The 13,376-nt window shown below is 43.4% G+C and overlaps 1 protein-coding gene across 9 annotated transcripts in view; it reads right to left on the reverse strand.

Moving 5' to 3' along the window:
• Window positions 1-1,355: 1,355 nt before the first annotated feature.
• Window positions 1,356-13,376, reverse strand: part of NEURL1B (neuralized E3 ubiquitin protein ligase 1B) — a 184,520-nt gene continuing 172,499 nt past the window's right edge. For 4 of the 9 annotated variants that reach the window (XM_083483731.1, XM_083483734.1, XM_083483733.1 and 1 more), the window contains 3 exons: window positions 10,179-10,886; window positions 8,420-8,545; window positions 1,356-6,290 (listed from right to left, as the gene is read on the reverse strand). In XM_083483731.1, coding sequence (XP_083339857.1) covers window positions 6,046-6,290; window positions 8,420-8,545; window positions 10,179-10,886 — 1,079 coding nt within the window. In that variant the 3' untranslated portion in view covers window positions 1,356-6,045. The remainder of the gene's footprint in view (window positions 6,291-8,419; window positions 8,546-10,178; window positions 10,887-13,376) is intronic. The other 5 variants (XR_014520985.1, XR_014520988.1, XR_014520987.1 and 2 more) reach the window with 3 other exon arrangements.

The following is a 13,376-nucleotide window of genomic DNA, read 5'->3' on the forward strand; positions in this document are numbered from 1 at the left end:
TTTGCAGTGGTGGAACCAGAATAGCCTTTTCAGCTCTCATAGTGGACATGGTAAATAAACATTGAGTTTGTGGAGGATATGTTGGATTAAGTTGATCCCCTTTTGGGGCTAACTTCTGCTAATTTTCCATACTGGCTTTGCACATAACACTTTTGTGTGTGAGAGTAGAGTGAAAAAGAGGTTTACTCTGCATTGGCAACACTAAGCAGTATGGGTTGCTTCACAAATTTCAGATATTGAACACTAGCCAACATTTTGCTTATCACGCTTTTTAGGTACAGCCTGTGTACATTTCCCAGTACAGTGGTGCCTTGCAAGACGAAAAGAATCCGTTCTGTGATTCTCTTCGTCTAGCGGTTTTTTCGTCTTGCGAAGCAAGCCCATTGACGGATTTGCGGATTAGCGCTATTAGCGGCTTTTAGCGGCTTATCTGCTGATCGGATCAGCTGATAAGCGGATTAGCGGCTTAGAAAAAGGGGGGGAGGAAAAAAACCCCGCAGGAACTCGCAAGGCATTGTCGTCTTGCGAAGCAAGCCCATAGGAGATTCGTTTTGCGAAGCACCTCCAAAACGGAAAACTCTTTCGTCTAGCGAGTTTTCCGTCTTGCGAGGCATTCGTCTTGCGGGGCACCACTGTAGTCAGTTTATTAGCAGACTACTGTGTGTCATTCATATCCCATTTTGTTCAAAAACAGATGGTTGTGTATGCAGATCCACAACAATCCCTCATTCTGAAAAAAAAGCTTTTCTTTGCAAGGCTTAGCCTAGTAACATAGGCTTGTAAAGACATAAGGAAACCTGTCACTCTTATACTTACGGTTAGTTTCTATAGTTGGTATGTAATTCATAGTCAAAATTACCTTAGTGTGCAGAGAGAGGCCCTTTCACAGAATGTAATTCAAACTATGAACACCACTTGACAAGTTGATCATTGACTTCTTTGCAAAATTTACAGTGATCTGATATGAATGAGCCCATTGAATCTCTATGGATTTGTGCGAGCTTTGTGCGAGCTGTGGTTAAACGAGGAAGTCTCCTAAACATCAAGAATCTCAAATCAGCTTCAACCCAGATGCTGGGTTGGTCTAAAGCAGGTAACCATATTGTTTCAGTTTGGACAAAAATGGTAAACTGTTTCATTTGTGGCTTCCTGGTTTAACCACAGCTCACATAAACAGGCAAAAGTCATGAGGCATGGTCATCTGAATGCTGGCCTAGATCCATTGATCTTTTGATTTGTTCTCATTTTCACCCCAAATTTTAACAAGTCACCTTAACAACAGGACCAGTGGTAGTCCTGCATATAGATTGGATTTTTACCACAGGCAACAAAGGGTACTACAGGTGCAGGCAAACTTAAGCAGCAAATCCCTGTTTATTGAAGGTGAAAGGTCTGGGCAAGAGCCATCAAAGAAGTTTCAGGTTGCAAGGAGCTGCTTCTAAAGCCTATAACAGACATGCTCTCTGCTTTTACCATTTTTTCCACTTCAGGCCGGTGGGAATATTTTACAAGCCAACATTTTATTTGTTTCATAAAACAGGTAAAATTTTATATTAATGTAAAACAGAACAAAATAAAAAACATACACACACACACTACAGATCACAATGCTAGAGAGTATTAACATGTAGAGAAGTGCAAACTTCCCTCCCCAAAGAATCTGCATTGAAAGTTCTATTACAGAGAGATTAAAATCTGGCTTGTTTGAGAATGTGATATACAGATCACTGTCATGAACCAGAAAAATATCAAGAAGTTTCAGAAATCTCAAAACTTTTTAAAAAGCTTTTATACAAAGAGGAGATGGGGAGGAGGACGGCAGCAAAGTTTCAATTAAAACATAAAATTTTCACTCCAATATAAAAAAAGAGCAAAGTTCTTGGTGAACACATAAAATTCTATAAAAACTACCAACCATCTATTAGGGTCTTTTTCTCTCTCCACTTTTAAAAGTAGCATTAAAAAGGATAAAAAGTGCACAGACACCTTATAAGGCACAAACAGATCTTCTGAACAGATACTTTTCTCAAAACGAAACAAAAAAAGCAATAGCAAGAACAAGTTGCTAAATAGCCTCTACTTCCTAAAAGTTGTCTGTCAGAGTTTGAGAATTCCTTGTGAGACTGGAATAAGTAAAGCTGCATGTCCATTAACGCTGCTTCCCCAGCCTGCTTCACAGCAACACTTAGGCTGTGGACTTAACTCTGCCTAATAAAGCCCATGTCAGATGCTGCTCCTTTTGGGCAGTCTGTTCCCAACAGAAAAGATTAAACACCACATGTCCTTTCCTCTACTTATTTTGAACTATCATAGGTCTACAAATTTCTTTTCAAAATACCATTGCAGTTGGAAGCTAGTAAAGTAAAAAGGCACACCTTTCCAAGATCGCTTGTAGCACAACTTGTCAATGCAGAAGTCAGCTCCGTTGAGACTAAGGGGACTTACTGCCAGGTGTATGTGGTGTATAGGCTTCTGTTTGGAAACTAGTTCTAGCCCAAAGGTATCTAAGGGCAATGCCCAGGGGGTGCTTTGCTGTGACACCAAAAAGGGGATGGGAGCAATCCAACCTCAAGTTACCCAGGGAGTTGGGAGTAGAATGGAAGGTAGTGATCAGTACTGATCAGCAAACCCACTGACTACAAAAATTGCCACCCTTCCTTAGAATTACATCTCTGCAAAAGTGTAAATTTGTTGACTTCTTTCTGGTAAGCTTCTCCAGAGCTTAACTCTAGCTGCAGTGATGACAGCTGCGACAAATAAATTTCATTCAAATTAACTCTGTGGTTCATAGTTATGTCCCTCAGTGGCATCTTAGGTAAGCAGGATGGAATTGAGGATGGAATTGAGATGCTAGGAATATATTCATGCCTTGTCCCCGGCAAACATCTGGCACTGTGGTCATGCGCAACTAGCAGCACCTGAAATAGAGTGAGCGGAAAGACCCCCTTGGAACACATGTCAGTAAGTGGGCAGCCCCTTCCATGTTGCTGGCTTGACTCAGCTTCATAATAAGGAGGTAAGAAGTTTTGCTTTACACAAGTATCTCTATGAAGTATTAACGGCAAATAGCAAGACAGCTGCATGGTGAAAAATAACTTTTGGAGGATCTGCCTTTTGTGCACAGAGCTTGACGGCAGTGCCAACAATGGCAATTAACTTAGCAGGTGATTAAATAATTGCAATCAGCTGAGTGGCTTTGCCCTTTCTCTCTGCTTTTTAACATATTATTGTGCAACTAGTAGCCCAAGTTAAATCTGCTCCCTTTCTCAATTCAAGCATCACATCTCCTCTGCCCCCTAAACTTTTCAGCTGTCCATCATTAACATGCACAACAGGGTCAGAAGCTGACACCAGCAAAAGCTGATTGTGGAGGTCAAGAAATGCAAAGATCCACTCTTTAAGGTGGATGCAACAACCTGGAATCATCTTGTGATGGGCAGTGTTACTTGCTTTAACAATGCTGCTTGCATAATGCCTCCCATGTTGTGCAGTTATAGCATTATCTGCATTATTAATTGTCTCCTCCATGGTTATAGACTACAGCTGACGGTGCAAAAATTAAATGTAAATGCTCATGGAGATTCTTAATCGCTGACTAGGACTCCTGTTTGGTTTTAGGAGGCCTCAGTTACTTATCTCATCACAAAGCAGTTGCATTCCATGTAGGCAAAAGTTGTTTATAGAGTAACTGATGGCATTTTTAAACTAACCTCGCTGCCCTTCACATTTCCGTATGGTAATTAGGATACTCAAAACTATTGTAAAGTTACTGGAAGTCATCGTGCACCACAGTGTTGTCCCAAACCACTCTAAAATGGAAAAGAAACAGGCTTTCCTGTTGACAAAGATATTATCTGCACCTTAAAGAAAACGGAAACTCATCTGTCTTGTTTGATGCCTTTCCTTATGCAATATGTAACTGTAGCCAGTGGCAATTTAAGACTGCTAGGATTGTGTCATTGGCATTCATTGGCTTCCAGTGCAGCCCACAAATGATGCTAGTGCAGCAACTTTGCCAGGAGCTAAAGGTTAGAAAAGCATTTAAGCTAAAGACAGAAGAGAAGAGAGGCTCAGCTACCCAATGAGGTACAGCTACCATGTTGCTCAAAGGACTATGAGAAGCTTAGTCCACACATTTTTGTCTACAAAGCACTCCGTATTCCCTAAACAGAATTCGTCCCTCTAAAGCCATTGCTGTCTTCCACCTTAAACTATGTATTATTTTCCCCACTAAGATCCACATGCCTTGTCATTTATGGCCAAAATTTGCACTGGCTTACATTTCCCTTATTGACAGCACAGCATATCAAAGTATGCTGTTGAAAAGGAAAACTGCCTTCTTCCTGCTAGAAGGGCCCCATAGGCTCAGAATAGCTGTTTTATGGAAAAGAATGCAGCCATATATTGGGGCTGAGAATGGCTCCTAGCAGGCTCCCAAGGGTCACAAGTAAGCATTTCTGCCCTGGAAAGACCTACAAGTTGTTCCACCACAGTAGATCCTAGGATCTCGTCATAAATCAGATAAAACATCAGGATTACAGCTTTGGAGCATCTGTTGCACAATGGAATTGAATGCCTCTATTGAGGTGGAAGCAGCAAAAAGCCTGCTCTGAATAAATTCTACTGCTTTTAGATGGCAATGGGACAGGTTGCCTATGGGCAACTACAGTTGTGTGCACTGTAGGAGGATGCTGCCACACAAAGACTGAGCAAGGAAAGAGAACCGGCAGATAGGTCAAGCAAAGTTGCTTTATTGCTTGCATGGCACCTCTCCCCTAAAGCCCCAAGACATTTCACATCCCATTCAGGCTAGTGTAGAGTTCAGAGGTTCCTATAACCACAATCAAAATGCATTTATCTTAAAAGCCGGAGCATCTAATAATAGCTTGCAAATTCTTTTTCCAACAAACAATGCCAAGAAAAGGGCTTTTAAATTTCAGTAAGATGCCTCTATTGTGGAGTAGATGACAACTTCCTGGAGAGGAAGAAATGAGAGATTCCACATGGCTGCATACTTTACTGACAAAATCTCTGGGGAGTAATAGAGGAAAACATCCATCAGCTGTTTGCACAAATTTCAAGAGAGGGAACTCTGGAGGTTTGAAACCTAACAGTCGCCCCCCCCCCCCCCATCAGCTTTCTTTCTTTGTAGCTTGGTTCTAAGCATGGTTACTTGCTGTGACGATTCAGAACCGCCATGCAAGAAGCTGCTTCTCTTGTGCATGAAGAGGCTTACTCCTATCAATACGTTAACATTCTCCAGCTACAGAAGTGCTTCACAGTTGCTCAGTGCAACAGGAAGCTTCAATCTGTGACTTACAAAGGAGGAAAGTGGGATTGTTTACTTGCTGTGTTCCAAGGACATTGATAGCTTTTTCTTCACTATTCCTCATACCTGCTTCCCCTGTTGAACCATGAATGAGAAAAAGTGCCTTGAAGGAAGCAAATGTCATCCACTGCCTATTCCCCACAATTTTTACAAGATGACAGGAGTCATTTCACTCCACAGTGCCTCTGTTAAATCTTCCCCATATATTTCCTCCCTGTTTGAAATTGCCTGAGTGCTGTTTCAGTAATTAAACTGCCTAATTCAGTAAATATCCCATGATTATGGTGGGGGGAGGTGCCCAGAATTATTATTATTAATTCAAACAATTGTTTTCTCCAGTACTTTCCGCCCAAGTGGGGCTCACTGTCTATTTTATGTTATTTTCTTTTGCTGGGTGGGGAGAGACTCCTCATGGCAAAGGTACTTACAGCTCAGCCCCTACCTTAACCCAGCAGAGCAGCATCTTGATGAAGCTCTTCCCACTCAGCAGCTGTACCTTCGGCATCTACAAGGACCAGAGTGTTTCCCAGATCACTTAATTATCCCTGATTGGTTCCTACTGGTCAAAACACGGAAATATAGACAAAATAGCCACTCTGTAACCAGCACAATAACCCATAAGCGGTGACGGTAAGTTGTGGCAATGAGTAACAACATTCTTCCTCCTGCCCCCTCGCCCCCTCCACACACACCCTCAGGCCAGCTGGAAATGGGGTTTAAGGGCGGTAGATTTTAATAATGTCTTTGATGACCCGTCGGCAGATTGGGCAGCAGGCATTGAGTTGTTTCTTCAGCTTAAGACCACAGGTGTTGCAGAGGCACATGTGTCCACAGGTGTAGATCACCACGTCCACCTCGTTGTCAAAGCAAACGGTGCACTCGCCATTCTTGCTGCTTGACGGCTCCGGAGGTGGGAACACGGGAGACACTGGAGGGCTCAGAGGTGAACTTGGAGCAGTCACTGCAAGGAATGGGGAACAGAGAAACCTCGAGTCAGAACCACTTCCCTTTAATCTGAGCCTCTTATGTCAGGCAGCAAAGAAAAAAGGGGAACGCAAAGGGTTGCTTCCTTTAGACAAAAGTGCTATGAACAAAAAGGTCTGGGGGATGTTTTGAAACCAGCAACACTTTGACACAAGAGAGGGAACAGCAGAACTCAAGAAATGTTTGCATATATACCCTTTGTGGGAAGCAAAATCTCTATCAATCCTGTTTCCACATTCATAAAATCTACAGTTTCAAACAGTTGTCATTTAGGAGGTTTTTAAAGACCAAATACATGCAGTATGGCTTGCATGGGGTGCTGCTAGATAGACTTTGTCTGTCATGATTTGTCCCTGCTGTGGCTGTTGCAGGAACCACTTATCCATTCCGTTTCGCTGCCTGGCAGTCATACCCGCTGCGGTAACTTTCTGAATATGGTATTTGCAAGGGGTGGGGTACTTTCTTTAAAAGTCCAAGTGCATAGCAGAATATTCAGGTGAATTTTATATAGCAGCACATAAAACTTATCACAGAAACAAGCTGGCTTCTTTAAAAATTATTTACAGTAACTGGCACAGCAGCTCTGCATTTAATGAATGGGATTTGGGGCTGTTCGTAGCTACCTGGCATTAATATTTGTATGGTCGGAGATTTAATAATGAATTCAATAAATAAGAGTACTAAGATAATGTTTTCAATCATATACTTTGTATTCTAAAGCTCCATTAATAGAATCCTATAGCATGAGCTTTGAACCAGCAAAGGATGTTTTACCAGCTCTTAGTATTTCTGGAGCAGAGTAGCTCATGATGATAGATTAAGCAGTATTGGCTTTCATCCAGCTGTGGTTCAGTGGTTGTGAAGTCCATATTTCACTCATCAATAGGAACTTTAATCCTTTCAGGATTTCAGTAGCGCCATGTGGAGTGACAGTTGAATTTTGGGTTGTTGTTTTTTAATACAAATGATTTTGTATTGCATTTCATGTTCTATCTACCCTGGTTCTGCAAAAAACACACGTTACATAGCATAGGACAGCTCTTCATACACAAGGTCATTTCTTGTTACGAATGTCACATGAGGATCATATGACCCCAACCAAGGGAGCCCCTTCTGGAGCAGTTCATGAAACCACTGTGGGAATAGACCAGGGCTGAGGAACCTGCGGCCCTCCTGATGTTGGACTCATGACCATTTCCATCATTTCCACCCATTGGCCATGCCTGCTGGGGCTGATGAGAATTGGCATCCACCAAAGATTCCCCACCCTTGAGAGAGACAAACAATGGCTCTGTGGGAGCACTGGGGCAGCACCTTGCTCCCCTTCCCCTAGAACATGCAATGGTTTTCCTGTTCAGGTAAAGTGGGGCATCTACTCCTGGGAGCCAGCATGGTGTAGTGGTTAAGAGCGGTGGACTCATAATCTGGTGAACCGGGTTCACTTCCCCGCTCCTCCACATGCAGCCGCTGGGTGACCTGGGGCTAGTCACACTTATCTGAAGTATCTCAGCCTCACTCACCTCACGGAAGGGAAAAGGAGATTAAGGGGAGTGAAAGGCGGGATATCAACTCCAAACTCCTCCTCTTCTTACTTATCATGCCATAGAGTTCTGGGTGTGACAGGTTTGTAAAGTAGCTTTAGTTTCTCTAGGCTTCACAGAATTGTAGAGTTAGAAGGGACCATGAGCATCATCTAGTCCAACCCCCTGCAGGGCTGGAATATTTTGCCCTATGTGGGGCTCAAACCCACAACACTGAGTTTAATAGTCCCATGCTCTACCGACTGAGCCATCCCTCAGGGAGGAAGATATAACAGATATTTCCTACTGACAGCAACAGGTGTCACCTCATTTGTTACTCTCAGGGTTTCCATCTGCTTGCATTAAAGTCTAACACAACCCCAACAGCAGCTTTAGGAAATCTGGACGCTCCTCTGTCACAGGAAGAAAGAGGAAGTTCGGCACACACTGCGCAAGTTACGACATGCCTCATTCAGGCAAAGCAAGACTCAGCTTGTAAGGTCTGGCTCATAACTTTTGGGCAGGGTGAAATGTGTGTATTCAAGCAACAAGAGTGCAGGAGGCACAAAGCGAAAGGGTCCCTTACCTAGGGATGACTCAGAAGCGGAAGAAGACCTGTTCACGCTGAAAGCCATATCTGAGTCACTGTCATATTGGGAGCCTCCAGGGGATCCTGAGGGAGAGACTGTCACAGGGCTGGACTGCACAGTGCCTGAAAATACAAAATAACAGGTTCCGTCAGCTTCAGAGGTGGGGCAGGAATCTCTCAGGCAAGCAGTGCGGAACTGAGTCTACCCTGGGACAACACCATCCATTTCATCTCCACAACAGACTTCCTGTGTAATTGGGAACTTGGTATTTTGTAATACTTATTAGCAGGTTGATTTGTTTAAAGAAAATGAGCTTCCTCTGGTTCCAAGCTTGCCTTAACTGCCTTGTTAAAGCTCACTCTATTCCCACCCAATTCAGATGTTTGCCCAATTCAGGGGCAAAAATCTTACTGGCAAGATCCAACCAGGAGGTTGAAGACCAGTGGTGGAGACTGTCTAGAACATGGGCCCATGAGGCTGTTTTGACCAAGCCACACCCACCTGCCCCTACACCTGACATCATACATGTGGGGTATGTGGTTTGGCCCAAAGCAGGGTTTGCAGGCATCACCAATCTGAAGAAAAGGAAAAGAGGGTCCTGTGAATTCCACTTACAAAGGACCTTGCAAACAGGAAATTAGGACCCCAAGAAAGATGTCACGTTACTAAAATACAGCCTACCCCCACCTAGCCAAAAGGGTGCAGCCAACGGAGAGTGATGCCTACGAAGTCAGGATAGCTAAATGGAACTTCCCTGCTCAGAAGTGGTATGTGTATCCAGACCAGAAGCTGAGAACAAAGTGAGAGTGGAATGTAGCCATAATCCTCATGCCCTGCTCGGCTGCTTTTTGGCAAGAGAATGCTGGAGCAGAGGAATCTTGGGCTGATTGTGCAAGGCAATTCTGATGTTCTGAATTATGGGAGTACAATCAGCCCTATTCCAAAGCAATGCTAGTTTTCAGCCAGGAATATAAAACTCAAGTAGTGATCAGACCTCTATATTGGCAAAACGGCCCATAGGCTGGTATGTGACCAAAAAGGGGCCTGGTGGTGGTACAAGAGGGCAGTCTCATCTTTGCAACTGTGCTAGGGCCACTGAAGCTGCTTACAGCACTGGCGTAACATTGAGCCATACACCAGGGCCTACCTGAGTGTTCTAGTCAGATGTGATCGAGAGCCCTCTCTGCTCCATCGCATGGATCACATAGGCTTGTAGAAACAGTATACAATGGTACATCTAGTTACAAACTTAATTCATTGCACAGGTCCGTTCTTAACCTGAAACTGTTCATAGCTAGAGGCGTGCTTTCGCTAATGGGGCCTCTTGCTGCTGCTGCGCCACTGGCACACGATTTCCGTTCTCATCCTGGGGCAAAGTTCGCAACTCGAGGAACTCTAGCAGGTTAGCAGAGTTTGTAACCTGAAGCGTTTGTAACCTGAGGTGTTTGTAACTCGAGGTACCACTGTAGAACAGTATGCACATTTACCAGCTTCAGTTTATGAAAAAGTACATGCAAGTTGCCAGACAAGCAGCAGAGTCATCTGGTTTTGACCATCTCCCCAAATATAAGATCATGCTTCAGCAATGCCAATGCAAGGCACAGCTGGTGGCAACAAGGGTTTAGTTGGCCTATAAAATGCCACAGAGAGAGGCAACAGCCCACTGAAGCCAGGGAGAATGTAATGCCTCTCCAAAGCTGTAAAGAAATCTCAGCTTTACACTACACTACACCCATATTTCTGAGCTGCACTTACCTAATATTTTGAGTTGATTGATTACACCATGGATCGTGAAAAATACCCACAGTGACTGCGAGGTATCAACGCACATCAGCATCCCACGGTTGATCCCGTTTATTCCATGGTGCACTTCTCCATTTGGCAAGACCACAAAGCTGAGGATGTCCCCATTGTTGAGGACTGGGAAACCTCGGCAAACCACCCAGTATTCCTTGCGATCCAGAAGGAAGTCTGGATCCGCCGGGAGCTCATTTGTTCGTAAAGTACCAGGATCACAAGAAGTGATGCCAAACGTGAGGGCTCCATAGTACGGCAGCCCCAGGTGTCCAACTTCCACAAAGAGGCTTTCGCCAATGTGCAAAGGCCGGTCGGAAAACACCAAAGTCCTATTGCTCTCTTGCCAGTTGGTGCAGGCAGACATCCGGTCCTGAGAAAAGTTAATGTCGGGCCCACGAGTAGGGTGGAAACGCAGATCTGTATCGAGAAAGGCAGGCACCACTTGGGCAAGCTGCCGCCTGCTTGGACAGCAAGGGATGGTGTGGTTATCTGTCGGCAGCACAGGCATACGGCTCAAGTTCAGATTAGCAATTTTGGCCACCACCTGGTTGTTCTCCAGTTCGTTGTTGTTGAAGTTGGCTGAGTCGTGGCTGCTCTGTGGAAGGCAAGTGCTGAGTCGTGCGTTGCTGAGACGGGTGGAGGTCATCGTCTCGGCAAACATGCTGTCTGTGAGGCAATGACAAGGAAAAGCTGTATGAGAGGCAAGCTGAAAATGGCAGCCTACCCTGGCTTGATCGTTGCTTTTTGGCCACTCCTCCATCATACTTAAAACATCAAATACGATACTTTTCCTAGTCCAATTGTGTTTCCAATTAAAGTGGGCAAAAGGAACATTAAGAAAGAAAAATCTATCTGGAAACACAGAATTTTCAAGCTAGATAGGAATTCTTCCATCAAACAAAGCACCACCAATATTTGCTCTTCTATGGGAGCGCTGTCCAATGGAACACCGCACTACAAGCTGGTTGCCCAATGCAGGGGCCTCTCTTCCTTTCAGACTTGCATTTGGTGCTCACAAAAAGAGACCTGTTTCTGTTCACTGCCTCACTCAATTGCAGAAAAGCAGATTCTACAAACTACACTACCTACTTGAGAGAATAAATATTCCTTCCTCGTCTCATCTCTCTCATACCTCCGCACCCCCACCCCGTCCTTGCCAATTTAATTCATGTAAGAGAGACTGGAAAGCGAATGCATTTAATCACTTTAGACCATTAATAATAAATTGTGTGTAATGTACTTACATGCTAAAATAGCAGTAGTGACCTTTAAAAAAATGTTTCAAAGCATACTAGACTATTTGTTACTGACAGGCTATGTGAACAAGCGACAAACTCTCTCCCAGCACAACATCCCATCTGATAGCGCCCAATCTAAACAAAAAAACATAAAAACCACAAACATTTCTAGCCCCAAAGCATAAAACTAGAAGCACATCACTCCATATGAACCATTCCCCTGTATAGTTATTGAGAGTTGATAATGAGAAAAAGAATGGGTATGAGGAAAGCAAAGGGCAAGATACTTCGGCAAATTTTGATTCAGGACATTCAGATTTCTAAAAGGAAGAATCATCATAAGATTATTTTCCCAAAGTCTTAGATCTATAATCTGGGGGCCACTACCTGGACAGTAATTCATGCTGAAATCATGGCATGACTTGTGGATGGCAGCTTAAGGCTGCAGTACTGTGCGTGCTTACTTAGGAATAAAACACACTGAATTAAGTGGGATTTACTTCTGGGCAAACGTACACAGGTTTACACTGTTAAACTTGATTTTAAGTTACACATAGCTCTGCTGCATTTGCATGCATTTTAGCCTCCTTAAAAGTGGAAATGTATTGAAAATTTATCTGAAGTGCTTAAAGTTGACTATCAATGCAATATGTGGAAAAATCAAACGTATCAAACGTATAAACAGCTTTCAATTTTGATTAGCCACATAGCTTTTCTTGACAGAAGGAATCTGGGAGGGGGTGTTAAAGTAAAGCCTGCCTTCCTCCCCAGGATCTCAAGTAGCCAGTTCAATATTTCAAAGGAGTGGCTTTCTCTAATTGCTTAAGTCATAAAAGCTTCACATCTACAATGTTAAGAGTTGATATAATGAATTGTGCATCCTGCTTTGTGAAGCATCTACAGTTCTATATTTGGGACACCCTCTGTTCCCGTCTTCCAGCCACTCCCCAATTACTGACACTACAAAAGTGATCCAACTTGGCCCTCACTTTCTCTTACATTTCTACCTGTAAAATGGTAATAATAGTGAACTGTAAAATGGTAATAACAGTGATCTATTTCATATGGATGCTCTGAAGGGAAAGAGGCGGCCAAGCACTTTTGAAGGCTCTGATCAAAATTCAGCAAGAGTTAAGTGCTGTTATGCTCATTTATTTTAATGGGCTTTTGGCACACAGTCCAAATTAATTGACTGTGGCCAGTAAGTGCTATAGCACATTGTAAACTATAGTTCTACAGACTACAGGGGGAGAGAGAAATGGCCTGGTTTCTACCTGCTGCCTCCACTGACAAGCTAGCCATTGTATAATTCACTTCCTAGGAGCTGTGCCCCTTCAACTCTACCCAGGGTCATAATGCAGGATCTAGCACACCACAGACCATAGCTTTCTGACAAGGCTTAGTAGGGCACAGGCAAACTCAAGTGAAAATGCAAAGACAATTTTCAGAAGCATGCTAGGTCTTGGTATGGCATAAATACCCACATGCAAGGCAGAGAATAAATTTCAATAGCCTTTTGGCAAGGCACTTAAAACTAGGTAAAAGGGGCAATGGCTAATAACATACTATTCCTAGGTGTTTGTTTAATTTTAAGCCGAAAAAGTGTCCCTTGTTTGGGGTGTGGAAGGACATGGAAAGGGAGTTTAAGAATTTGGGGAGGTTGGGAAAGGTTGTGGTGGTGGTTTTCAAAATTTTAAGCACCCCAGTTTAAACCGTGCCTACTTAAGAATGATTTGAACTATTTTCCATTAATGCATTCATTATGTCATTATTGCTGAAGCTACGTTATCTTTAACAATCATGTCCACAATTAAGATGACAGGAATGCCAAATCTGTCCTTTGAAGTCAACTGTAGAGCTGCAGATATGTGCAGTAAACCAATACCAAAAAGGGGGGGAGGGGGTTGTGACAGCTTTA

The sequence above is a fragment of the Podarcis liolepis genome (assembly GCF_965112155.1).
Source record: "Podarcis liolepis genome assembly, chromosome: 2".
Taxonomy (NCBI): domain Eukaryota; kingdom Metazoa; phylum Chordata; class Lepidosauria; order Squamata; family Lacertidae; genus Podarcis; species Podarcis liolepis.